The sequence below is a fragment of the Musa acuminata genome, chromosome BXJ3-7, assembly GCF_036884655.1.
Source record: "Musa acuminata AAA Group cultivar baxijiao chromosome BXJ3-7, Cavendish_Baxijiao_AAA, whole genome shotgun sequence".
NCBI lineage: Eukaryota > Viridiplantae > Streptophyta > Magnoliopsida > Zingiberales > Musaceae > Musa > Musa acuminata.
Window position 1 is genome coordinate 17,952,780 of NC_088355.1, and position 27,348 is coordinate 17,980,127.

General features: G+C 43.0%; 1 protein-coding gene and 1 pseudogene across 2 annotated transcripts; both read right to left on the reverse strand.

Moving 5' to 3' along the window:
* Positions 1 to 529: 529 nt before the first annotated feature.
* Positions 530 to 26,965, reverse strand: LOC135584046 (folate-biopterin transporter 1, chloroplastic-like). Of its 2 annotated transcripts, none has more exons than XM_065160031.1 (9): positions 26,579 to 26,965; positions 25,028 to 25,269; positions 24,715 to 24,779; positions 24,482 to 24,644; positions 24,138 to 24,286; positions 23,804 to 24,055; positions 10,904 to 11,072; positions 10,740 to 10,832; positions 530 to 1,037 (listed from the first exon to the last, which is right to left on the reverse strand). In XM_065160031.1, exons 2-9 carry the CDS (start codon positions 25,142 to 25,144, stop codon positions 744 to 746), a joined length of 1,302 nt encoding a protein of 433 aa, XP_065016103.1. In that variant the 5' UTR covers positions 25,145 to 25,269; positions 26,579 to 26,965; the 3' UTR covers positions 530 to 743. The 2 variants fall into 2 exon arrangements, with proteins under 2 accessions (XP_065016103.1, XP_065016102.1); XM_065160030.1 differs by lacking the exon at positions 26,579 to 26,965 and adding an exon at positions 25,910 to 26,202.
* Positions 26,580 to 27,348, reverse strand: part of LOC103992018 (pyruvate kinase isozyme A, chloroplastic-like) — a 41,846-nt pseudogene continuing 41,077 nt past the window's right edge.

Genomic DNA, 27,348 nt, shown 5'->3' on the forward strand with positions numbered 1-27,348 from the left:
TTGGAACACAGACAATTCTCACAATAAAATTAACTCACCGAGTTGGAATTGCATCACATATATTCTAAGAGTGCTGAAGGTTTAGGCACTCATGATATCCAAGTTGTTCAAGTTTACCAACGGATTCTTCCTATTCTTAATTGTGACAGTAACCTTTGGGCTCGCCTACTTGTTGCCCAAAAGCCCGAATGCATTTAAAAGAACTTTTTGGACTTGGGAGAGGCTTACTTTGCCTTGCTTTATCTTAAAGAAGGTTTTAGGAAACTAATTGGTAGGACTATTTAATATTTCTTTGAATTGATGACTATCTATTGTGCTGACCATTTGATTGACTATTTAATATTTCTTTGAATTGATGACTATCTATCCAATCCTCCCACACGACTTTTGTTCAACATATTACTTCAAATATACTATTATTCCAACATGTTCCTCCACATATTGGAGGATGAATAATTTGTTTATATATTTTTTTAAAATTATTGAATAACTGTAGCAAAATACCAGAATATAAAGCAATACAGAAGCATAAAAAATCAACAAGAAAATTTTTTCGCTTCCAAAAAGCATGAAAACACTACCTGAAAGGAAAATAATACAAGAAGTCTAAGGATGAGATTTCCTTTCTTCAATACGTACAAAAGCCTTGAAAATAGGATATAGCAGGGCACTGTATGTGTTAGCTATTGCATGAATCTGATCTTTCACAACTGGAAGAAAGGTGTTCAACATTTATGGAATTCTCAATTCAATTTTGCTTGTTCGATATCCACATTTTTTGATTCTTCTTTCTCGTCAGGAAGTAGCCCAATGAGCGGCAAAGGCAGCAGTGAGCTGAGATTGCAAATTATGATCAACAGAGCTAAGTTTTTGAAGCTGTCTTTTGTGACACCGAGAAGCTGAGTGACACCGGCACCTATGAGACCTCCAGTGACACTGCCTGCATTGGAGATGGACATCAGAGTAGCAAACAGTGTGGCTTCGACTCCAGATGGGCATAATCTTGCTGCTAAGACCAGTACAGGCATGAATGAAGCCTGCGTCACAGATCAAGATCTCAATTATACTTGATGTGAAAAAATTAGGAAATTAACCACATTCAGAACAGCAAAGGGATTAATATCTTAAAAAGAAATACAGATTTGGAGCAAAGGAATAGGTAGTTCTCACCACCATACTGTCACGAACGGTCATTGCACACCCGCAACAACGTCGTTCAACGAATCGTTCGTCGTTTTTGTATGCTTGTACAGAGACATGACAGCATATTTTGCCTTGATTTTGTGTGTTTTTGATTGGAAAATGTAAGCAACGATAGTTCGCAGCGCTGCAGTGCAACCGCTTGCCGTGCCGGACCGAATTGCCCCAAAATGGCTCCGTTTTCGCGTGTCACGGCTTGTTTTCTGCAAACCGCAGCTGCACCCAAAACGTCAGCCATCTCAGCACCCTGGAACCCCCCAGGTGCCACAGGGCTGGATGAGGCTTCGGTATATTGTCGGGCGTTGAACAATCTTCACAAGTTCGCACGTTAACTTGACGGGAACTTGCCTTTGCGCCCGGCACTCGGTGAGCAGTTGTTTGTGGACTTGCAACTATTCGTTCTACCTTCTAAAGTCCTTGTTTTCTCCTTCCTCTCTTGCACTCAAGGTGCTTGTTGAATTGCTTGTAAAGCTTCCCTCTTCGTAAGATGTCAGGACTTGTCCGTCGCTCGTTTTCAATCTAATCAACTTTCTGTTTTATAGGCCCTTCGGGGCCTGAACCTTTGCGGACGCATATGTTGCAAACGCGCCTCGTGACTTAGGCAATCCCAACTAAGTCCGAGGAGTTGGCGTAAGGGTGCTTCACGACTTAGGCAACTTCAGCTAAGTTTGTGACTTTGCCGCAAGGGTGCCTCACGACTTAGGCAATTCCAACTAAGTCTGTGACATTATGGTATCAGAGCAGGCAAGCAATTCGACTACGTAACGAAGAAACTTCGCAATCTCGCCATGGCCAAGCATCGTGGCGAATCGAGCAAGGCGGGGCAAGCTGAACCTTTGTCCAAGCAACCGCAGGCGGGTTGCAAGTGCACACTCGCTCTCATGTCATTGGAGCCGCTTTGGAGGATTGTAGCAGCGAACATGATGAGTGAGAAATTGGCTACTTTCCGCGAGTGGAGGCACAATCTGGCATACCAACTGGGAAGAAGAGTCATAAGGAAAGACTCACAGCGGCGAAAACTCGCTTGGATGTTCTTGAAGCGAGCTTGGAGGAACTCTACCAAGGCTAACGAAGGTTTCTTAGAGTAGAGAGCTCACAAGAAAAGCTGAATCCCGAATCGACAATGTTGAGGCCCTAGTCGATTGACCGACGGACGATACCAAAGACTCTGTGCAACATTTGCACGAAGTCGTGACGGAACTCACTTCCAGAGTTATAGCACTCACAAGGGTACTAAATGCGGGAGGGAGCAACACCCGCATTGTGTCGCCACAAAACCTGAGGGCACCTGAGCCTCATTGCTATGGAGGTGCTAGGGACGCAAAAGAGCTCGAGAATTTCTTGTTTGACATGGAACAATACTTTCGAGCTACAAGGCCCGATTCTAAAGATACCAAAGTTTCAATAACAACCATGTATCTGAATAGGGATGCAAAATTTTGGTGACGAACCCGTTGGGAGGAGATCCAACAAAGTCGGTGTCGAGTGGACACATGGGAGGAATTGAAGCGGGAGTTAAGAACTCGAAGCGGGAGTTGAGAACTCAGTTCCTATCCGAGAACACAGAGTTCGTCGCAAGGAGGAAGTTGAGACAACTCCGCCGAAGTACTTCCATCCGAGACTACATGAAGCAATTTTCTATACTGATGATAAATATACAGGACATGTTCGAGAAGGATAAGTTGTTCAACTTCCTCGATGGCCTAAAATCGTGGGCTCAACAGGAACTGTATCGATGTGATCGGGGCAATTGCGGCCACAAAAAGGCTCATCAACTTTGTTTCCTCGGAGGACTCGGGAAAAAGGAAACAATCTTCAGGAAACCGCCTCCCAAAATATTCTCGAGGGATGGAGCCCGAGGGCGAACAAAGAAGAGTTCTCATAAAGGGCCAAGCTCAAAAGGCAAGACCTCAAAACCTGACGGATGCTTCTTGTGTGGAGGGCCGCACATAGTGAGGGCGTGCCCACAGAAACAGACACTCAATGCTTTAACAGCTTCAATCCACCCCCCGAAATCAGACAAGGGCAAGGTTGTCGCCTTCAGTTCAAGCAGTTCAGAATCCAGTAGCAACGATAAGGAGTCACAAGGTCCCCGAATAGGAGCAATGCGTTTGTTGAATGCATTACGGGGTCAAGTGGGGGAGAACATGAAGGCAAAGCCATTGAAAGCAGGGAGTAACGAGCTGATGTATGTGGACATTAAGCTCAATGACCAAACAACCCATGCAATAGTGGACACGGGCGTTACCCACAACTTTATTGTTGATTGAGAAGCAAAGCGACTTGGGCTGATCTTGGAGAAGAACCCAAGTCGGATGAAGGCGGTGAACTCGAAGGCCAAGCGGATCTCCAAGCTAGCAAAGGGAGTCCCCATCAAGATCGGAACATGGAGCGGGAGCACGAACATGATGGTGGTGCCATTGGACGTCTTCCAAGTGATTCTTGGAATGGAGTTTATGCACGCGGCGAAGTTGGTGCCAATGTCGTTCCTAAACTCCATATGTATGATGAGAGGTGACGACCCCTGTGTGGTTCCCGTCTCTTGGAGAGGAACTAGGGACCCCCAACAGATATCGACATTACAATTAAAGAAAGGGGTACGAAAAGGCGAATTAACATTCATGGCTGCTGTGAAGCTAGAGCCACTCGATGAGGAAGCCATTCATGAACCTGTTGTGGTGGTGAACGTTCTGAAGGAGTTTACAAACGTTATACCACCCGAGTTGCCGAAGACTCTGCCGCCACGTAGAGGCATGGATCATCATATCGAGCTGGAGCCAAGAGTGAAGCCTCCATCGAGAGCACCCTCCCGCATGTCCCCTCCAGAGTTGGCAGAGCTCAAAAAGCAATTAGATGAACTGCTAAGCGATGGTCTCATCCGCAGTTCCAAAGCATCATTCGGAGCTCCAGTTCTCTTCCAAAAGAAACAAGATGGAAGCCTCTGACTTTGTGTCGATTATCGAGCCCTCAACAAAGTGACGGTGAAGAACAAGTATCCTATCCCGCTCATTGCGGACTTATTTGACCAATTGGGTAAAGCAAAATATTTCTTCAAACTCGACCTCTGGTCGGGGTACTGGCAGGTGCGCATTGCTGAAGGTGATGAAGCAAAGACTGCCTACATGACTAGGTACGAAGTGTTTGAGTTCTTGGTGATGCCTTTCGACTTAACCAATGCTCTAGCCACGTTCTGCACTCTTATGAACCAACTATTCAAGGAGTATTTGGATAAGTTTATGATCGTCTACTTGGAAGATATCGTCGTCTACAACCAAACGCTCGAGGAGTATGTCGAGCACCTTTGGACAATTTTCAAGGTTCTCAGGGAGAACACTTTGTTTGTGAAAATGGATAAGTGCTCCTTTGCTCAGACGGAGATTTTATTCTTGGGACATCGAATTGGTGATGGTTCTATTCGGATGGACAAATCAAAGGTGCAAGTTGTTGCGGAATGGCGAACTCCAAAGAAGGTGTCGGAACTGAGATCCTTCCTTGGTTTCATCAACTACTATCGGCGCTTCATAGCTGGGTATTCGAAGTGCGCAACTCCACTGACGGAGTTGCTGAAGAAGGAGCAACCTTGGAGATGGTCCGACAAATGTGAAGTACATTCAAAGATCAAAAGGCTGCTATGTTGGAAGAACCGGTGCTCAAATTGCCGGACTATAGGGAGCCCTTCGAAGTCCACACAAATGTTTCAGATTTCGCTATTGGGGGAGTACTCATGCAGGAGGGTCATCCGGTGGCCTACGAGAGCCGCAAGCTCAACGAGACTGAGCGGCAAAATCCGGTGCACGAGAAAGAAATGACAGCGGTGGTCCACTGTTTACGAGTTTGGCGGCACTACCTTCTTAGATCATGATTTGTGTTAGAGGACAGAAAACATCTCTTTGAGCTATTTCCAAACTCAGAAACTCTCCCCAAAGCAAGCACGATGGTAGGACTTCCTGGCCGAGTTTGATATGGCAATGGAGTATAAGCCCGGAAAAGCAAATGTCGTGACCGATGCATTGAGTCAGAAAGTGGAGCGAGTGAATGCCATACAGTTAGAGGGCAGAGGCCAAGCAATTCAGTTGCACTCCAACTTCCTTTCTAGGATCAGGGATAGACTGTACATTGATCCCCAGATAGTAACCTTGATGCAGCTCATCAAAGAAGGCAAGGCACGATGATTTTGGGTCCAGGAGGGACTCATTTACACAAAAGGGAATATAGTTTATGTTCCTCGAGTGGACAATTTGAGGCGTGAACTCTTAAGAGAGTGTCACGATTCCCTTTGGGCTGGATATCCGGGTATTCACAGAACCTTAGCTCTCGCGGAGAGGGCCTTCTACTGGCCGAAGATAGGGACTGATGTGGAGGAATATGTTCGAAGTGCCTGACTTGCCAACAAGACAAGGTGAAGTAGCGGAAGCCGGTGGGACTTTTGGAGCCGTTGCCCGTACCAGAAAGGCCGTAGGAGAGCATTTCCTTGGACTTCATAACAAGCTTGTTGGCAGTAGGGGGACTCGGATCGATACTCGTGGTGGTCGATCGATTTTCCAAGTATGCAACTTTCATTGCTGCACCCCTACACTGTTCAGCAGAGGAGGCGGCCAAGCTGATGATAAAGAATGTGGTGAAGTATTGGGGAGTCCCGCATAATATCATCAGTGATCGAGATGCTCGGTTCCTGAGACGATTCTGGACCGAGCTATTCAAATTGCTGGGGTCTAAGTTATACTTCTCCACAAGCCTCCACCTCTAGAAGGATTGTCAAACCGAAAGGATAAACTCGCTCTTTGAACAATATCTTTGGCACTACGTGAGTGCCAACCAACGAGATTGGGTGAAGCTATTGGACATAGCCCTATTCTCCTACAACTTGCAATAGAACTCTGCGTCCAACAAAAGCCCCTTCGAGATCATTACAGGACAACAATCGTCGACTCCTCACACATTGGCTATCGGGTATACTGAGAGTAGTCCGTCAGCATATCACTTTGCAAAAGAATGGGCACCGAAATGCAGATATTGTACGGGATTACTTGGAGAAGACGGCCAAAAAGATGAAGTGGACAGACTTGGGAAGGCGACTACAAGAGTTCAAAGTCGACGATTTGGTGTTGGTAAAGCTTCAACCAGCATCACTCTAATTCTATAGGAACAAAGTAAACAAAAGATTTGTGTGTAAGAATGAAGGGCCCTTCCCAATTATCAGTAGGGTGGGCAACATCTCCTACAAGTTGTAGCTGCCGGTGTGGCTCAAAATTCATGATTTTTACGCCAACAACTTGAAAGCCTACCATTCAGATCCGCAAGATGCTACCCAAAGTGTTCTAACTCGACTACCCCCCACCAGAGCCTCCTATAAGAAGCGAGTTGAAACCATTTTAGCGAATCGCAAGATAAAACTACCCAATGGAGCAGAGCAGATCGAGTACTTGGTGAAGTTGCGAAAGCTTCCCCGAACTGAAGCCAGCTAGGAGCCCGAAGATGCCCTACGACATGAAGAAGCAATCATCAACAACTATTAACAAGCGTCGACGAGGGCATCGACAGTTTAAGTAGGAGAGAATGTCACGAACGGTCATTGCGCACCCAGAACAACTTTGTTCAACGAACCGTTCGTCGCTTTTGCATGCTTGTATAGAGACATGGCATCATGTTTTGCCTTGGTTTTGTGTGTTTTTGTTTGGAAAATGTAAGCAACAACAGTTCGTAGTGCTACAGTGCGACCGCTCGCCGCACCGGGTCGAACTGCCCCAAAATGGCTCCATTTTCGTGTGCCACGGCTTGTTTTCTGCAAACCGCAGCTACACCCAAAACGTTAGCCATCTCCGCACCCTGAAACCCCCCAAGTGGCACAGGGTTGGATGGGGCTTCAGTATATTGTCGAGCGTTGAATAATGTTCATATGTTTGCACGTTAACTTGATGGAAACTTGCCTTCGCGCCCAGCACCCGGTGAGCAGTTGTTTGTGGACTTGCAACTGTTCGTTCTACCTTATAAAGTCCTTGTTTTCTCCTTCCTCTCTTTTCTCTCTTGCACTCATGGTTCTTGTTGAATTGCTTATAAAGCTTCCCTCTTTGCGAGACGTCGGGACTTGTCCGGCGCTCATTTTCAATCTAATCAACTTTCTGTTTTACAAGTCTTTCGGGACCTGTACGAGGTTGCAACTAGGCTGAACCTTTGCGGACGGATATGTCGCAAGGGCGCCTCGTGGCTTAGGCAGAATAGAGCCAAATGTAATTGGTGAAGAGCCAGCAGTAAGGTTCCCAAATAACATTTCGAAAGGAGGTATCTTCCCGAGTGCAGTTGTTACTCTTAATAAACTTGCTAGACCAAGCCGACCTAGGCTAGGTAGGAGAGGAGCCTGAGTGAAACGGTAGCGAGTTCCAAGCTTAAGGCTGCTCCTGTTATGAGCAAGTCAAGCCCGGCCCCAAGAGTATCGTGAGTTAGGCAATCCCAGCTAAGTCCGAGGAGTTGGCGCAAGGGTGCTTCATGACTTAGGCAACTTCAGCTAAGTTCGTGACTTTGCCGCAAGGGTGCCTCACGACTTAGGCAATTCTAGCTAAGTTCGTGACAATACGGTGCTTCATTGAAATGTACTACAGATTCAAAGCAATAACAAAAGTGCACCACCATGTTTTTCCATGTTCTGTTAAATTGATATTACATTAAAATAGAGCAAAACAACAGGTAAAAGTTAAATTGTGTTATTCACATCTTTGTTGTATTTTACTCGTTGAAAGATGATGATGAATGATTTTGAAATTCTCGATGTGTTCAGTCCAGTGATTACATAGTCTAGAAATGTGATGCACCACTGACTGTAGCAACTTGAACCTTTTGCTTGTAACATAGAAAGGATAAAAAAAAATCACAACCATAAAACCTGGAGGCACAGCTTAATTTTTATCTTTTGTTTTTGCTAATCAACAAAAAATCTAAACTATCTAGGACTGGCTACATGAATCCTTTCTTGCCACCAAATTCACTCCAAGAAGAGAAAGAAGAGGAGAGGAATATAGAAAAAAAATAGAGAGCACAAACTTTTAAAACTCAAGTTGCAATGTCTCATAGGGGCTCACAAGACCTTTATTTTAGCCTCTTGCACATGCTTTCTCTTGTCTCTCCAAATAATGTGTTTACTCTTTTTGCCACATTAGTTGCAATAACGAATATGTTGATCAGCGTCTACCGATATGAAAACAAGTTGCTTTTGACATGGGAAGTAAATCCCATCGTTTTATGTTTAAGAGCTGATGGAGATGGCATTAAGTATCTCTCAACAACTGGAACGTCGAAACTTCAACAGGTGGTGGTTCTTCTTCCACCACAATATCGCACAAGTTAAACTTCATTTTCATATAGATCTATAAACTCTCCCTCCTTGGGCTCCTCATAGCCTAACACCAACAGGACATTTATTTAGCTATTACATTAATATCCAATAATCTGTTTCTCATTGTAATGAAAGTAAAAGTATGTCTCTTGTCCTAAAGATGCTATACAAGAGGTTCAATGAGTTGTAGTGGCGGGAAATCTCGTAAAAGAAGCGGATCATGTTTGGACTCCCAAGGGGGCTAAAGAGGCAGCTGATATAATCATAGAATGGTATTATACCAGTACCGAGTATTAGACCTATAAATACTGATCCGTATGGTCTGCCACAGGCAAGCTTTGAAACCATGCCCGCGGCATCTACCACTAGTGATAATAAAGTAGCAATAGTTATGGTCTCATCTGAGGTTTAAAATACTGCTTTCCTTGATCAGTACAAGCAGGTATACATTGGTGGCCAGGTGATTTTTCACTCAGTTTGGTCTGATATTGGCTGTACCACCCAATAAGTTCATTGCACTGGTCTTACTGTGGGCACGCAGATTGATATCAAACTTAACTGGGAGGTAAGCTTACCGCATGGCACCAGTACTGATTTTTTTTTTTTGAGATTTGCCTTTTTTTTCTTTCTCTATGAATGTCACCATTTTGGCATCCAAGATACCTATAAAATTAAAAAATCATTCCACATGAAAGAACCAAGTTGTAAAAAATCTCAGTGACTTTTGGAAAGTGGATATGCAATTGGCAATGTGTAACATCATGTTCTGCTGGTCAAGGTACTGAGAAAAATCTCCAATTAGCAAAAGAATCACCTGAGGATTGTAACATGCATGTCGTCTCTCCTGTTGTGCCTTCAAAGGAGGATGCACAAGGGCCTAACATTGTTCTAGTCTCCATTTGTAGTGTCACAAAGCTGATGTAGAAGTGTTCAGAGGATCTGGAGGTTCAAGAGGTTAATCATCTACTAGTTCATCATCCAGAGAGCATAAAACCTCCTTTTCATCCACCGATTGGCTAACCCCTCCTTAGACTTTGGATGGCCAAGGCGTAGCCCCATGAAGGCTGTTGTTGTTGTTGCTGTTAAGCTTGGGGCAGTGGTCGATTTGTAGATTGTGAAGGAGCAGTAGGTTTAATAAACCACAAATGGAGGGATAAAGGCATAATTTTGAAAAACAACTTTTGGTAAACTTGGGTTCTTCGGCATGTGAGGAGATGGAACATGTGGTCTTGGTGTCTCTAAAACTGAAAGGCAAGTTCAGAAAAAGTCCTCTTTAGAGCCATAGAAGAGTCTTGAACAGTATGTAAAGGAAGTTGAGAGACATTTTCATCAGCTGAAACAAGAGCAGAGACGAGCATCACTATCAGATTTCTTCTCTCATCTTCAACTTGGCTCATCGCTCAAATGTTCTTGAAGTTGTGCATCAATGTGTGTGCTATCATCTCCAAAATTAAGGTCTTCCTCTTAGGCTTAAGCTTTTGTAGATGAATGGTTCGACATCTCAAAGATTATCTCCCTAGATCACACCATCGTAGTCAAACTTGCAATCCAGATTGTAGGATCACATGATCCTTTGGGCCCAGATCCATTCAAGGAGGTCAATTCATGAATGAGTCTCAGATTTGAGTTGACTCTTGATAAATAAACACGTGGTAGTCAACTCAAGTTTAGGGAGAGTAAATCAGGCAGTGAAATTGCTGTCTGACAACAGAAAAATGTAAATGCATCTGTTATAAGCTTACTGTTTAGTCGATGCAGGAATAATAAAGCATGGTTGTCTTTATCGTTCCGTACTAATGTACCAACCAGCTATCGATACGGTACATACAGAGTTATATCGAACCATACAGAGCGCATCGACACATGGTATATGGAGGTGTATCAATGTACCACCCATATCGGTCCTCTATCGGACTGATATATACTGCTTGTACCGAGCGGTATGCTGTGGTACGGCAAATCTTGCAACAAAGTAAGAAGATAAACAAATTGATCTCAAACTACAACCAGAAAACAAAGGACTTGAGTAATTCCAATTTATTCGTGAACAACATGATTTAACTCTCTGCAGGTAGAAAGTTCATCTATGTATCCTGCACACATTCACTTTTTCTACACATGGTGTTGGTATTAAAAAGTTGACCAAATATAAGCATGTATTTTGATTGATTGCAATCAAGTAAAATATACAGTTCATGTTGTTCACACTAACCTGACTGAGAACTGTTATAATCAAAGAGTCCCCGATGGAAAACCATTCATCACTAATACCAAACTGTCGGTTTAATCCAGTGACAAGAAAGACCTGTGAAATAACCAAAGTTACTTGAGAGAAAACTGAATTTTGTACATTCTAAGTTATTACATGATGCACACCTGCGTCATCCCAAGGGTTGACCCAAAAATTGTTGTCAGAAGAAAGATTTTTCTTAGCGGAACATTCTTTAGAAGCGAATTATACAATGCAACCCCGACCAAGGATGCCACAGAAGTAACAAGCTTGACACGGCCAAGAAATTCTGGAGTAAATCGAAGTTTATTTGTTCTTAATCCAAGCATGGATGCAAAGGGACAACACAAAAAGTTTAGTTCTCAGAATATAAATAAAGAGCTTAATATGCAAACTACCTAGCAAGTATACATGAGAAAAGAAGACCAAGTGGTCAATAAGCACTTCAAACTGGAAAAAGAAAAGGACTGGCACTGAGCCTTTTTCATTGCTAGTGGAACAGCAAGCTACAAAGACTATTAAGTGCAAATTTGTTCTTAGATTAAGTACGATATTATTCAGGCACAACATGTGATCTCAGGTTGCATATATTGCTAGTGTATGTATTTTAGACAAAGAGCATTTAACAATCAATCATAGGTCAAAACCAGAATCTTACAAGGGTATAACTATATACCGAGATGAGTGTTGGCACTACAAATTTGGTGTAACAAGTTCAAGCGTATGCAATTCAAAGAGCAGGAGGAAAGAAAAAAAAAAAAAAATAGAGCATTTGGTTGTTCTAGGTACGATACAGATGCATCTTCTCCACTTAGATTTCGTCATAAAAGTTTTGGTTACACTATGGAGAATGCAGATTAAATAGCCTTGGCATAGATATCAATACTAATTTATCTCCTTGTTGTAATTTCAGATTTAGGTAATGAAGTTCTAAAGGTGTATGTAAACAACTACAAACATGGATTTATTGCACCATGGTAATCTATCTCAGATTTTTATTTGCAATGTGAAGAATTGCAATCAATATAAAAAATTTTACTAGCAGTCGTGAATGCCCAATAATGAATAAGTGTGATCACACGAGGCTAGATGTCTGCATGAAAGAGGGCCATGTTGTCTTGTATCAGTCAGATTATGATGTCCAGAAAAGTTAACTCTACACCTGTAGTTTGTCTTGCAAGTAACACAAAATCTTTGGGAGAGGTTTAGTGCAAGGTTCTGAATGCCGTACTGTACCAATGTACCGATCAGCTGTCAGTACGGTATGTACCAAACTATACCGAGCTGTACCGAGCTGTACCGAGCATACCGACACATGATACACTAAAGTATACCAATGTACCACCCGTACCAGCCTTTTATCGGATCGGTATATACTGCCCGTACCGAACTGTCACGGACATAGCTGGTTTTGCCTAAGTCGTGCGGCACCCTTGAGTGTCCGTCCGCAAAGGTCAGCCTCCCCGAAGCCTCCCATTGTCCCTTAGGACCACCAAAAGAGAGAACGGGTTAGAGAGAACGCCTCAATCGGGATCCACAAGCAAACATCTCCGAAAAACACTTCATAGAAAATGCAAATTACAAACAGACTTTACAAGCTCTAAACAGTGGCACAACAAAAGGTAAAATGATCCATTACAAACCGAGAATCTCTCGTACGTGTCAACATGACACAACCTTTATTTACAAGCCTAAAGAGGCCACCAACCCAACTAAAATGAGACTATTAAGCCTTCGACCGCCCCTCTACATGCTGTACAAGGCATGAACATGCCAAAAGACACGGACATACATGAGTATTACATCAAACATCTTGTTTAGAAGTTTGTCCGTGACATTCTCTCCCACTTATTCCTTCGACGTCCTCGTTGAAGCCTTTGTCGACACTACAACTCCTCGCCTTTGTTGAGTCTTCAATCTTCTGCTCCAGCTACAATGTGCCTCTTGGCTCCCAACTGCTCTTCGCTGCTGTTTTTGAGTAGTCGAACCTTTGATCCGCCATGCTGCTGTAACTCACCAATGACTCTGACTCTGGTGTGGGGTTGGCTGAGTTGTGTTGATCATTGTTGATTCATGTGGATCCCCCAGATAAAGGAAAAGACCATCTTTACTGCGCTAGTCTCTCAAATTCCACATACTGCATGAACTGGGTGGATGCTTGTTGGAGCTTTAACGAGCATCGTCTCGCAAACTTCTGAAGTTCTGGGTCCTTCCTCCACAAAATTTGCTCATTGACTCTTCTTTCACTTAGTTGTCACATCCAAGTAGGTTCGCATCACTTCCGCTTTCGATTGGCATTTCGTTGGGAAATGAAGCGGACAATCTACTCTCAGTAGCACTGATCACCATTGGTGAGGATTTGACAACTATTGTCTTCCATTATCTTCGAAGGGTCTTTGAACTTGTGCAGAGCTCCTCTGCTGGATAGATAAGAGAATTGGGGTACTCGGTTTCGCACATTCTCTTAAGAGTTGAGAAGGCAAAGGTTACTTGATTTCGCCCGCCTCCTCGAGGTTGTACTTCATGCATCGAGCTGGTTACTAGCCTTCGCCTGCTCTGTGCTCACACTTATGAAGCACTTGAAATGTTTGCACTCCTTGCGTTGAGTTAGCTACTGTGATTCACCTTCTCAATGCCATTGAACTTCTGGAATGCAGGAAGTTTTCACCCCAACTTAGAGTAGTTCTCTCATAGGTTTGGTCGCTTCTGGGATTGTACCGTCTTCTCCATCAACCCTGCTGCCTACTCCCCTGAGTAGCGAAGGTACAGCACCGCGTACTGCCTGCTTCATTCCTTGGTTATGCACTCTTGCATGACCCGAAGTCCTTCACTTTCGGCTATCTTGATGAGAAACACATTGACACCGGTCTTACGAAGTTCTTCGGCCTCTGCCCTTCAGCCTTGTCTCGGTACTTGGAGATTGCCTCTGCATGCTCCACCTCCTCGACCCCTTTTATGACCAAGTGCTCTCCCTCCATGAGAGCAAGGGATCAATGACTTTCACGGAAGTCCCGCCTCTGCGGTACCATAGCGCTGCCATGCCCATGGCCCTACTATCCGTCGCCTCGCATCTGCATCCCTTTTCTTCATGATCAGTAGATATGTCTCCGTGGCACTCCTCTGAGTCCACCTCCATTCTAACTGATGCTTGATTTTGGGTAGCTAAGTCCCTCTGGACTCGTCGTGGCTTCCTCACCCCTTTCGACCCCCTGCTTCAACACCTCTGTGTTCTCCAAGCAATCTGTTTGGTCGATGGAAAGACATACTGCAACTCCCATGTATGGCCTCTGCCATCACGTTGTAGGGTTTGCACCGATTCTGTTCTCCTTAGCTTCCTTGGTAGCAACGTTCGCTTACTCGACCTTGTCCTCTGACTTGTCGGGCTCCCTTAAGCGAATATGAGCTCTGGAGCAGTCCAACTCTACAGCTGCTTCGATCATACCTCTGCATGATCAAGTCCCTCCCATGGGACTCACTGGTACTTGCATTCGAACTTTTTCCTTGGTGGAACATAGCCCCCATATGCTAATGACCAAGGCTTTCATCCGATGCAAAATTCGATGCACGCCCGGAAGACCCGCCTCTGCGGTACCATGGCCTTCACTCATTAAATCCATAGCCCTTCTTGCCGTCGTGTTGTTCACCGAAGTGGAGCTTCCAGTAGCTCCCGATCATACCTCCATATGATCTAGTCCCTCCCGGGACTATGTCGTGTGTATCGCATTGCCACGAACTGTTCCACCACGATCCGCTGCACCATGTCGCCTCCTGGTGACATCTCCATTGTATTCAGATCCTTGTGGAATAAACTCGAATTGTGAACCCTCCATGTGTGGCCTCTGCCAATACATCGCAGGGTCTCCTCCACCTTCGATTGTGTTCGCTCCTTTGGCAATCGACCTTCATCCACCCACTCTTGGGTCACACCTAGATGAAGCACAGCTCTAGGACAGTCCGTCGCCTAGTAGCTCCCGAAGTCCACCGACTTCACTGTAATTTGTGCACCATTGTCTGGATCCTGGGCCTCTGCCCCTACCAGCACAATCTCCGCTGCGCACCGCTTCCTTCATAGCAACTCGAATGGCAACACTATGGCATATTCTTCAAGAGTACCCGCCTCTGCGTCCTCTTGCCCCGTGCCAAGGCCTTCTGTACCCAACTTCGCCTCCGCAAATTGAGTCGCCTTAGTTCCTCCATCAAATGCTTCTCCGAGATAAGTTGCATGTGCCCCAAAGCTCCCTTCGTCTTTGGCACCATGCAAGATGAGTCCGCTCCGTCAGAATGAAGGTCCCATGGAACAGTATGATCCTACTCTTGCCTCTGTAAGAGTTCATGTCCTTGACCTCTGTCTAAGGAAAGCACTGTGCCTCTGCTCCACGTTCCAACTTTTATGCTGGCTCCCTTTATGTAGCTTGAGTACTTCGCCAAGTTACACTTAAGTTGCTCCGCTCCTCGTTTTCACATTGAATTGATGGCGGCCCTCGCGCCCACCATTCCACGGGTCAGCCCTCCCTTGAGTCCGATCTCCACATCGACTCCAAGTGTGCCTTCATTTAAGTTGCTTTGGGTCGCTCCCCCACTTGATCTCGCAATGCATCCACCAATGCATTCTCTCAAGCGAGATCATGTGACGACTCCTCGCCGCTTGCTCAGTCCATCGAGCTTCATAGAGTTGTTGTTTGTTGAGGTACTCCTCCTCAACATGTAAGGTCTATCTCATATGATTCTCCCTCTGGAGAGCCGGGACTTATCCCTCCTGGATACCTGTCCCATTGGAGCACCATCTCTCTTCGTTTCGGAGACCACCATCCCCTTGGACTACTCCGATCTACTGAACAAACTATGCATTGTTCTGCCTCCTGCAAACGCACTTGCTAGATTGCGACTCCACGTCAATACAGCCCCCCGCTGCACCACTCAAGGCCTAGCAACAAGCTGAACTCGTTGCACACTTCAGCCTCCTACGGACGTATCCTTCACACGCCGAAGAGAAAGTTTCAATGTTCCATGGCGCCGAGTTTCGGTCGCCTTGGGATGGTCGCGAACATTCCATCGTTCGCATACAAGCCCATGCATGAGTACCAAATTCTTCGAGTTAGCAATTCCCCTCACCTCTGTGAGCTTTGCATAACTCTTTTGGTCGTTGAGCAACTCATTCCACCTTGGATGGTCTCGTCCTTTACCAAGCGCCTCGCTTGGCTTAAGCACCATCAAGTATAGTTGTCAACGTTGAGCCGTAGCTCAAACTCAGCCATCCCAACCTTTGTGCGCTCCACATTCTTCCAAGCTTGCCTGTTCTCGTGGTGCCTCTTGCGCGAAGGGTTGGCCATTCCTCTGAATGCCAATCTCGAATGTCCGCTCCTCTGAGCGACTCCTTTTCCCTACATCTTCATGCCCGTTTTCCCCCAAACGGTCGCGCGTGTGCTAACTGCCCTCAACGCAGTCCCGCTAGGTCCCCCACGTTTGCATGCCAAGTGTTTCTATGAGTGCTTGTCCCGCTTTGATACCATCTGTCACGGACTTAGCTGGTTTTGCCTAAGTCATGTGGCACCCTTGCGTGTCCGTCCGCAAAGGTCAGCCTCCCCGAAGCCTCCCATTGTCCCTTAGGACCACCAAAAGAGAGAACGGGTTAGAGAGAATGCCTCAATCGGGATCCATAAGCAAACATCTCCGAAAAACACTTCATAGACAATGCAAATTACAAACAAACTTTACAAGCTCTGAACAGTGGCACAACAAAGAGTAAAATGGTCCATTACAGATCGAGAATCTCTCGTACGTGTCAACATGACACAACCTTTATTTACAAGCCTAAAGAGGCCACCAACCCAACTAAAATGGGACTATTAAGCCTTCGGCCGCCCCTCTACATGTTGTACAAGGCATGAACATGCCAAAAGACACGGACATACATGAGCATTACATCAAACATCTTGTTTAGAAGTTTGTCCGTGACAAAACGGTACGGTATGATATTGCAAACCATGGTTTAGCGTCATAGAAAGGGACACCCATATGACCAATATTTAAATTAGGGTGCATGTATATTGACCCTTCCTAAACTTCACATTAGTGGGAGCCTAGTGCACTAGGTTGCCGTTTTTCCTAGGTAACACAAAATCTAATCAAACAAATATATCAAAAAACTTGGACAAAATGGGATAGGAAAAAAAAAAACTATGTTCTCATATATATTTAGAAGTCAGCTTCAAACTAAGTTGAAAGTTGAAACAAATGGATAAATATTTTATAACACTCATTCTCCACCAACAAATGCCAACTAAGTGCAAATGAACCTAGTAGTCAAATCTAAGGATACCCATGTGAGAAAGCTAAAGCAATTTCCATTTCACTTGTTTTGTTAAATTCAAGAAATTCATCCTACATTTCTTGCATATTGAGAGTATAGACTTTTGATTCCAGTGACATGAAACAATTACGAGTCTCATTTTGAATCCATAACAAGCATAAATTAATAGTGTTATCCGTTATTGCGTTTTGCTGTCAAAAAAATCTATCACAAGAAATTCCCAGTAAAATAATTCATTTACAATTTAAATGTGTTAGAACCCTTGCAGATTCTAAACTTGAAGTTGATCTCTTTAGGGGATCGGCCTCCTTGGAACTCTATAGGGATTCCTCCCTCCAAGTTGCTGCTCAAAGGCTGCAGAAAATATTCATCTATTGCTTATCAAAAGAGGAGGAATACATGACTATTTATAGGGCTTCTAAACCCTAACTCCTAATAGGACTCCTACTTAAGACTCCTACTTCTAACCAACTCCTAATAGGACTCCTACTCAAGACTCCTATTCCTTTACAACTCCTTATTCTTCTCTAAGAAACAACCTCCTAACCCTAGCCGGCCTCTTCACCTCTTAAATAGAGGTCGGCTTAGGTAGGTTTTATATGAATGTCCCTCTCAATTAGGACTCTCCTAGCTAGAGTCCTAACAGACCCGCCCTCTTCAAATTAGCCTTGTCCTCGAGGCTGACGATTCATAAATTTTGGGAATTTGATCTTCAAGTCGTCATAGTTCTCCTAAGTGGCATCTTCTGTTGGTAGGTTCACCCACTGTATTAGCACTTTAGTAGTGGGTCATCGTCGTCGAGTTACGATCCGTCGATCAATAATGGTACTTGGCTGGGTCTGGAGTTCTCCTTGGATAGTCATATTTAACGGGTGGCTTTGGGCTGTCTCCAAGCACCTATTTACAACTTCTGTCTGGCCATCGATTTGTGGGTAATATGTCGTACTCCTTTTCAATTTAGTACCTAATCTCTGAATCTTCTTGTCATTCCTTCTTAATATCCTCAAGGAAGTCGTTGGTCGGAAGTAAAACGGCCGAAACTTGAGCTTGCTCGGGTAGCTGCGAAAGCGCATCTGTAAGAATATTCTCTTTCCCCTTTTTGTAAGTTATTTCATAATCAAATCCAAGAAGTTTTGTTACCCATTTTTGCTGCTCAGGGGATGATATCTTTCGCTCCAAAAAGTACTTGAGGCTTTTATGGTCGGTTTTTAATTTGAAATCGTCGACCAATCAAGTAGGGTCTCCACCTCGTTGTTGCGCGCACAATGGAGAGCATCTCCTTATCATATATTGACTTATTTTGATGGGAGGGAGATAATGTCTTACTAGTGTATGCGAGTGGTCGACCATCTTGCATAAGAATGGCTCCAATTCCGACTCTAGATGCGTCGACCTCAATAATGAAGGGTCGAATGAAATCTGGTAGTGTTAGCACCGGCGTCATCGTCATGGCTGCCTTAAGTTTGTCGAAGGCAGCGGAGGCTCTGTCTAACCATTGGAAGACATCTTTTTCCAGTAAGAAAGTAAGTGGTGCATTGATCTTTTCATAGTTTTTCACGAACTTACGATAGTAGCCTGTTAAACCCAGAAAGCCATATAGCAATTTTATGTTCCTCGGGGTAGGCCAGTTTTGCATTGCTTCAATTTTGAAGGGGTCCACTGTCACACCTTCCTCTGATATGATATGTCCAAGATATTCCACCTTCTGTTGAAGAAAGCAAAAATTCGTAGTGGTTGTTGTGTGTTCAAAAGGTGATTTTCGGTATGTCTTCTTCGCATACTCATATTTGATGATACCCGGATCAAAGGTCCAATTTTGTGAAGATTTGTGCTCCCTTTCATCTAGCAATTCATCTGCTATTGGAATAAGGTATTTGTCCTTGATGGTTATGCCATTGAGAGCTCGGTAATCAACGCATATTCGCCATGTTCCGTCCTTCTTGCGTACAAGTAGCACTAGTGAAGAGTAAAGGTTGCAACTTGGCCGAATAACTCCTGTTTCGAGCATCTCTTTTACAATCCTTTCTATTTCATCCTTCTGGAGATGTAGATATTGATATGGCCAAGTATTTACTGGAGGTTTGCCTGAAAGAATCGTTATATAATGATCATGCCGATGGGTAAGAGGTAGGTTATACGGTTCGTCAAATATATCTGAAAATTCAGCAAGCAAAGGAAGTAGGTTTGGATCTTCAAATTCTATTGGCTCTCCCTTAGTTTGCTACTCAAGTTGTACCAAAAATCTGCTGCATGCTTTATGCAAAACCTTCTCCATTTGTTGTGTGCAAATCGTCGTTACGTCGCCCCCACGTTTCCCGTTCAGTATCACCTGTTTCTCCTTACTGTAAAATTTCATAATTAGTTGCATAAAATTTCAAGAAATATCACCTAATGTCGTCAACCATTTAATTATGAGTATGGCCTCATAATCATCAAGAGGGAGAAGGAAGAAATATGCAATTATCTCTTGGTAAGGCCTCATGATCAGCAACAGTTTCACTTGCGGGCGCCTATGATCATACTTCAAAATCCATCCATCGGCAACCTTAACATCAAACCTGTTGCAATTCTCGATAGGTAAGGCCATCTGGATAGTAACCTTAATGTTTAGAAAGTTATTAGTACTGCCCGTGTCGATGAGAACAATGATCGGTTGTTGTTTGAGAATGCCTCCAACTTTGATCGTTTGCGGGTTTGAGTAGCCGGCTAGTGTATGTACCGTAACTTCGGTCGGTTATGACTCTTCTTCTGTATCTTCTTCTTCATGTTCAAGGCTCTCTTCTGGATGTTCAATGACCTCTTCTTCTATTGGTTCAATCATAATAAGTCTCCCTTTACTACAGCGATGCTCACGGCTCCACGGCTCGTCACAATGCCAACATAACCCCTTCGCATATCGCTCCCGAAGCTCTTCTCTTGTTAACCTCTTTAGTGTAGGGACTTGGTCGATAGTAAGGGGGGCTGAGGGCTTCAATATTACTAGTTGAGGAGTGACCCTAGTCCTCCGAGCTTCATGGTTCAATTGCTCCTCTTGATGTCATGCAAAAGAGATGGTTGCCATAAGCGTATATGGTTGTCACGCTTTAACTTCTCATCGGATCTTCGGCTTCAAGCCCTCAATGAAGGTCCTCAATAGCTGTTTTTGAGACCAATCACGAGTTTGATTAGATAATCTTTCAAAGATGGTTTGGTACTCCTGAATGGTAGAGGTTTGTCGGATCTTTGCTAGTTGTCCGTCAATATTCTCGTAATCGGTTGGTTTAAAGCGGATCAATAGTCCTTCTTTGAATTGTTGCCATGAAAGGACTCCATAAGTATGTTCAAACCAGTCAAACCACTGTATAGCATCCCCTTCAAGATGTATAACTGCAATTTTAACCATAGATGCATCCGCGGTTTTATAGTACCGAAAATATCGCTCCGCGCGCGAGATCCAACCAATCGGGTCTCCTTCTTTCCATCTAGGGAAGTCCACTCTCATGCATGGATAGTTGGGGTTGGTCATAGAGCTTCCCCTCTCTTGGAAGTCATATCTTTGGGCTTGGTGCGATTGGGCAAAGCTCTCTCCTTGATGTGATTTCTTCGGGCTTAGTGGTCGGCCCAATCTGAGTTCGATAAAGAGCGTCCGAATCTTATCCTCCATTCGCGCCTCGAAGGCTTTGAATTTAGCATTGATTACCTCCTCAGATGCCATAGTATATGCTGCCAAATCTGTGATGTTAAGATCTCTCTTTTGTTGTCGAGTTAAAGGCATGTATTGGTTGAGAGACGTGATGGTCGAAAGGGTTGGTAGATTGGTGGATGTAGGCTACGGTTTAGGCTTGTTTTGTGGCTATTTTGGGTGCAGTTTGAGGGTGTGGTTTAGTAGAGTTTTAGGGCTGTAGATGAAAGTTTTGGATCTGTGGTAGATGGTAGTAAAGGTTTGATAGAAATAAGTGGAAGTTGCAGCAAGTATGTGCTGTCTTGTAAGAGTAGAATTGTCGTCAAAGAAACAACGGTTTCTCGACGTAATTTCCACCAAAAACTTGAGAGAATTGAGGATGGAATTGATAACAAAATCATAGTTTATATGGCAGCAAGGATATCTAATTTAATCAAGAAAATTTCGGTAGTATAACAGCAATGAAATTGGTGCAAGTTGCGATTGCAGAATTCTCGTCGAGAAATTTCAGCGGGTTACGACGAAAATTTGGAGCAACACAAAATCGTTTTTAGAGATGAATTTCTTAATAGATCAATCTTAGATGGAAGCCAAGATGATCTATGAAGTGTATAAGAAATTTCATTCAAAAAAGATTGCAAATAGATGGGTTAATGCAACAATATGCGACTGAAATTTTCTGCAACACAGATTTTTAAGTATAGCAGATTGGACGTAAAAGATCAGTGGTTTATATTGAGAATTTTTTGATGAAACTAAAAGGAATTCCACTGTTAGGAAGTGTCAAAGCTATTATAAAAATTTTGTAGAGATTTGGATAGAAACAACATTGTATCAATATCAAACAAATAGTGCTATGCGGCTGAAATTTTACAGTGCAGATTTTCAAGTATAGCAGATTAGACGTAAAATATCAATGGTTTATATTGAGAATTTTTTGACAAAACCAAAAGAAATCTGCTGTTAGGAAATGTCAAAGATGTCATAAAAATTTCGTAGAGATTTGGATAGAAAAAATACAGTAGCAAGATCAAACAGACGGTGCTATACGGTTGGAATTCTGCAATGTATCTTTCGTCGTAGAGATGAAAACTTTATGACGAAAAGTTTATGCAGCAATATAGGAATAATTTTTTTGGGATTTTCAAATAAGAATAACTAAATTGCAACAGTAGTAAGGTAGAAAACCAGAACCTGTTGCAATTCACGAGGAGATCAAAGAATGATCCGTGGTGGTGGAGATGACGGCGAAATTTGGCAACGATCTCTTAAGCAATTGTGGGAATTGCTTTGGGCGGTTGTGGAGGGTTGATGGATGGTTGTGGAAAGGCAGCGAGACGCCAAGAACGCTGCACTGATACCAGATGTTAGAACCCTCGCAGATTCTAAACTTAGGGTTGATCTCTTTAAGGGATCGACCTCCTTGGAACTCTATAGGGGTTCTTCCCTCCAAGTTGCTGCTCAAAGGCTGCAGAAAATATTCATCTATTGCTTATCAAAAGAGGAGGAATACATGACTATTTATAGGGCTTCTAAACCCTAACTCCTAATAGGACTCCTATTCCTTTACAACTCCTTATTCTTCTCTAAGAAACAACCTCCTAACCCTAGCCGACCTCTTCACCTCTTTAATAGGGGTCGGCTTAGGTCGGTTTTACATGAATGTCCCTCTCAATTAGGACTCTCCTAGCTAGAGTCCTAACAAAATGATCAAAGTTCAGGTCATGAAAACAACCTCTTTGCTTAAAAGGGTAAGACCGCATAAATTGGACCTCCCTATATCCAGCAGTAGCAAGAGTCTTATGCATTTGATCGTCTTTTTAGTTGAAAAATGTAGGAAATCCAAATTTGTTTACATATCAATTTTGAATTACAGATTCACACTTCTCTGTAATAATATTTGAATCTAAAGTGGCTTGCTGAAATATTGAAATGTGACGTAAAGATAATCCTCAAAGCCATAAACTTCCTTATAAATTAATACTTCTGATATGTAATGTACAATTGTAAGAGGCATGAGCTTTATATATGTTTTTCTAAAGTTTGACATGGTCTGGGGGATAGAAATACATTAAAATTCGGTTTTTTTTTACGATCAAGCATTTGTTTTCTGAAATATTTTTACAAAACAGAAGCAATTGGGTTGTCAGATTAGATATCCAGGGGTTACCCAAAAAAGAAAGATTCAGTAAGGGCATTTTATCACAAAGTAGATGTAATGGATACTTATTAAAGCAATTCTAGGCTTAAAGCTCAAATAAAGAGAATCCTGAAAAGACTCCGAACTTCTACCCATCTAATCAAGTAAAACCACATTAATGATCAAAGAATCCAACTTGCAATCAGATCATTTTAAAAAGTTCAACAGAATTGTGGCAGTGTGGCCAAAGATAGATATATTTTCTGAAATATTTTTCTGAAATATTTGTTTTCTGAAATATTTTTACAAAACAGAAGCAATTGGGTTGTCAGATTAGATATCCAGGGGTTACCCAAAAAAGAAAAGTTCAGTAAGGGCATTTTATCACAAAGGAGATGTAATGGATACTTATTAAAGCAATTCTAGGCTTAAAGCTCAAATAAAGAGAATCCTGAAAAGACTCAGAACTTCTACCCATCTAATCAAGTAAAACCACATTAATGATCAAAGAATCCAACTTGCAATCAGATCATTTTAAAAAGTTCAACAAAATTGTGGCAGTGTGGCCAAAGATAGACATATTTTCGGGTGTAAGTGTCAATAAAAATTTCAATCACAACTATTACATCTCACCCACTATCCCAACAACAATAAATACTTATTTTTAGCAGTTTTATGTTTATAATATATGGCCATAAAATGGACATGGATCAATTCATACATCCTTACCTTTTGTTGTGAGTTTTATGCAATCACAATCGAACAAGAAAAAAAATCATGGTAATGAAGAACTTAATGCGACTTTCCCAAGATAAGACTATTGCAAGAAATGCCTAATCAGAAAGTATAAAATGAGAGGCACCATATCTCAAATGAAATGGAAAGAAATTAGTGTAAATCAGTCAGAAATGCAATGTGTATGTTCTTAAACCTACATAAAGAAGAACATGGCAGACTCTGAATGTGGTGTTGCCTGCCACAGGAAAATGAATAATGTCGGCAAAAAGATGTCAGGCTGCTTAATGGCAGCCCACAACTGGAAAATACTTTGCTTGGAGCTCTTTAGAAAGCCTGAACTGGTGCTTGAGAGATTATGTCCTCTGGTAGCATTCGAAGCATGTTCTTTTACAAGAATAGCAACTGCTGATGTCATCAATGGAAGAAAAGCAGTAATGCCAAAAACATATCTGCAATACACGACGATGATAAATTAGAAAGAATTACAAAAATTTTAATATAGAGGACAAGACTCCAGATGCTGTAACAAACCTCACACCATATTTGTTCACAAGTGAACCACTAAAATATGCACTCACAATCCCCCCAAAGGCTGAAGATCCCCAACATAAAGACTGAAGGGATCCTGATGTGCTCTGTGATTCACCACGAGCCCTTTCAACAACCATTGAATCAACAACCTATAATACATGTCTCAGACTTCAAAAGCACTCATCTAAGCATGAAAAAGAATAATTAGGAGAGCTTATCAGGATGGCAGGTTTCATTAACTAGATAAATATAATTTTTTTTAATACATCTTGACATCAATTTGCATAGTAAATAGAAGAGATCAACTCATAGATTAAGTGTGCCAAAGTAATTATAACACTTACAACATCAGAAAAGGCAACTGAAAGAGATCCAAGAAGAATACAAAGTCCAGCACTATATTTGCTGTTGACAAACATAGCCATTAAGCTCCATGAAAGTGCTCCAAGAAGCCCAGACAGAAAAAGATATGATCTCCTTCGGTAGCCAAAAAGTGGGAACGAGTCACTGCCATTAGATGAATATTTAAGCAACCATATTGCAAAAGATGATAAAGGAATACTACAGATGCGCAAACCTGATAAAACCATAAACAGGTTTGATCAACCATGGCAAAGAAGACAGACCTGTCACAACCGCTGTCTAAATCAGATGGAAAAAAGAGTCAATGTTTATGTGAAGATTACTTTCCAAGTAGGATATCATGTTATCAGTCATAAATTTAAATTAAGCAACATCTGCTAATCACAAGATGGAAAGGAAATGTACAATGATAATTATATTATAAACTATTAACCAAGAAAACAGGAGAAGGAAAACAGGAATGCTACCCAAACTTGAATTTGGAACCAACATATATTACATTTTTTTTAAAAAAGAAGGTGACTGACCTCTGCTGGGTCAAGATGAAGATCGTCCTTCAAGTAAAAGTTCACAGCAAGCCTGGCAAGGCCTAAAACTCCTTGCACAAAATACACTATTGCAACTGCAAAGTTTTCGGGGGTCATATCCACTCCAAAACATGTTAAGCTGCTAATCTTGGACTTGTTCCTCTGGATAAGATTTATATTGGAGAAATATGCTCCTCCTGTAGCATCACCAGAAAGTAGCTGATTCCTTGATCCGGAAGTACCTACAATAAGCACATCGTTTTTTTACCATGGATAGTTTTGACCATAAGAAGCTTAAGAATAACATAATGTCAAACTGAAAGGCATTCAGCATTCAGCATTTAAAAATGACTATAGCTCATAGGACTATAATGTCAAACTGAAGCTCAGGATCAGTACCCAAGTTAAATTCATAAATCACCTGTCATCCTAATAAATGTATCACTCCATCATGTTCATTTCAGAGAAGACAGAAGTTATTAACTATTTGAAAACAGTTAAGAATTATCTGCCCAGAGAGACAAAAATATGACAACTAATCACAGATGATACTTCTCAGATAAAACCCGATGTGCTCCCCATCATAGGTACAATTACTAGAAAGATTTTGCCTGGAGCAAAGAAAAAGACCTACTTTTGTATATTTGTTACGTAACCGGTGGGCGATTTAACTCTTTGTAAATGGTTTCACCCAAATTGAGTTCAGACACCACAATCAGAAAGATTCGGACTACCGAGGTGAAATTAATCAAAGAAATTTACAGAAAATAAATATTCGAGATGTTGGGACAGGGGGAATCAGCGGGTTTGACCGAAGGTTAGTGGGATCGCCACCGACAGGTCGGGAACAGAGAAGGGAATCGGCCAAAGAAACAAACCCACCGATCCTGCGGTCGGATTCGGGCATCTCGATGCCGACACTTTCGGGCTCCAGCGGGCGCCGAGAGGCCTCCTCCTCGTCGCGGCTTTCGCCGATACCGCCGCCGCCGTCCTTCCGGCGGAGAGGCGACAGGGTGGCGGCGGAGGGGGACGTCATGCCGCCGCCTTCCGTTTCTGCGGCGGCGGGCGGTAGTGGAGGGAGAACCGAAGGGGGGATCGAGGACGAAGGAAAGGGGCGGCGATTGAAGAAACGCAGGACTTCACCGTAAGCTGTGGAACGTACCAATACATTTCTTTTACGCAAAATGACGAATATATTCCTCTTCAACCCGAAATCTCCACGCCTACCCTTATAAAATTAGCTTAAATAAAAACATAGTTATTATATGAATAAATCAAACATCGGAGATCAGTTTAGACACCAATACACAACTTAAACAATTAAATACAGTTTATAACTCTTTAAATTATCCTCAAATCCTCTCTTAATCTCCATCTCCCACACATTATAAGTGCAATCATTTTCAATCAAATGATTGCTGATTCACATCATTATTATTATTATTATTATTATTATTTATAATATATAAACTATAATTAAGCATGAAAGTTCTTTATGAAGTTCTCCACAGATCAAACATTAGGAATGCTCCTAAATTACACTGTAATCACCTCACGAACAAGATTAGAATCCTCGTTGCAGAACTAATTGCAGTTTCTTACAAGCCACAGCATGAACAATTGCAGATCTTTTCCATCCTCTGTGTTGGCTCCATAGAAGACAACAGAAAAGCTAGAACTCCGCTACCAAAGTTTGTCCCCGCAACGGCAGGTTATCCTCGGGGTTGACGACGTCGTCTCGAGGCAGAATCACCGGCGGCGGCGGGCCCGCGTAGTCGGGCGAAGGGTCGGGCCCAGGGATCGGTGCCGCACGAGGTGGCACCGGCGGCCGGGGCGTCGATTTTTGTGAAGGGTCGACCTGCTGCTGCCCGTCCGTCGGTGCCCGACGAACGCAGCTCTCCGCAGTGCAACGCTGGCGAGAAGCCGCGGAAGGCGGAAGAAAAGGGCGGAGGACGAGATCTCTTTGTAGCGGCCAAGTAGTACAGAGGAGAGGAGACGGGCAACGTTTGCTACCCTTTTGGTGAGTGACGTCAAAGAAGAGGCACTCGTCGAATCATGCACGCGAGCAAACTGGTATAGCCATGCATGGCAGCGACGGTGGACGGGCGGAGACGAACACACGTGTGCAACAGGTTAAGTAGGACGCGTGTTACTGCTGCAAGCGGTGGCGGTTGGGAGTCGGTGGTGTTTAGGTTGCGAGATCCTATGGCGTGGTTTTTGGTCCCTTTACTGTCATGATGAATCTGTAAGTGACAGATGACAGAGTTAAAAGTATTCGAAGGCATATATACACACATATATGCAAGACCTCGTTTTTGAAT

Bases quoted from the DNA above. Each gene is read 5' to 3' on its own strand.
- LOC135584046 (XM_065160030.1), bottom strand. From the start codon at position 26,063: ATGACGTCCCCCTCCGCCGCCACCCTGTCGCCTCTCCGCCGGAAGGAC. The intron at 24,056-24,137 runs GTTTGTTACAGC...CGTGTATTGCAG, and splicing joins GTGAACAAATATGGTGTGAG to ATATGTTTTTGGCATTACTG. The intron at 11,073-23,803 runs GTAGGTTTAAGA...GCTTGGATTAAG, and splicing joins TCTGCCATGTTCTTCTTTAT to AACAAATAAACTTCGATTTA.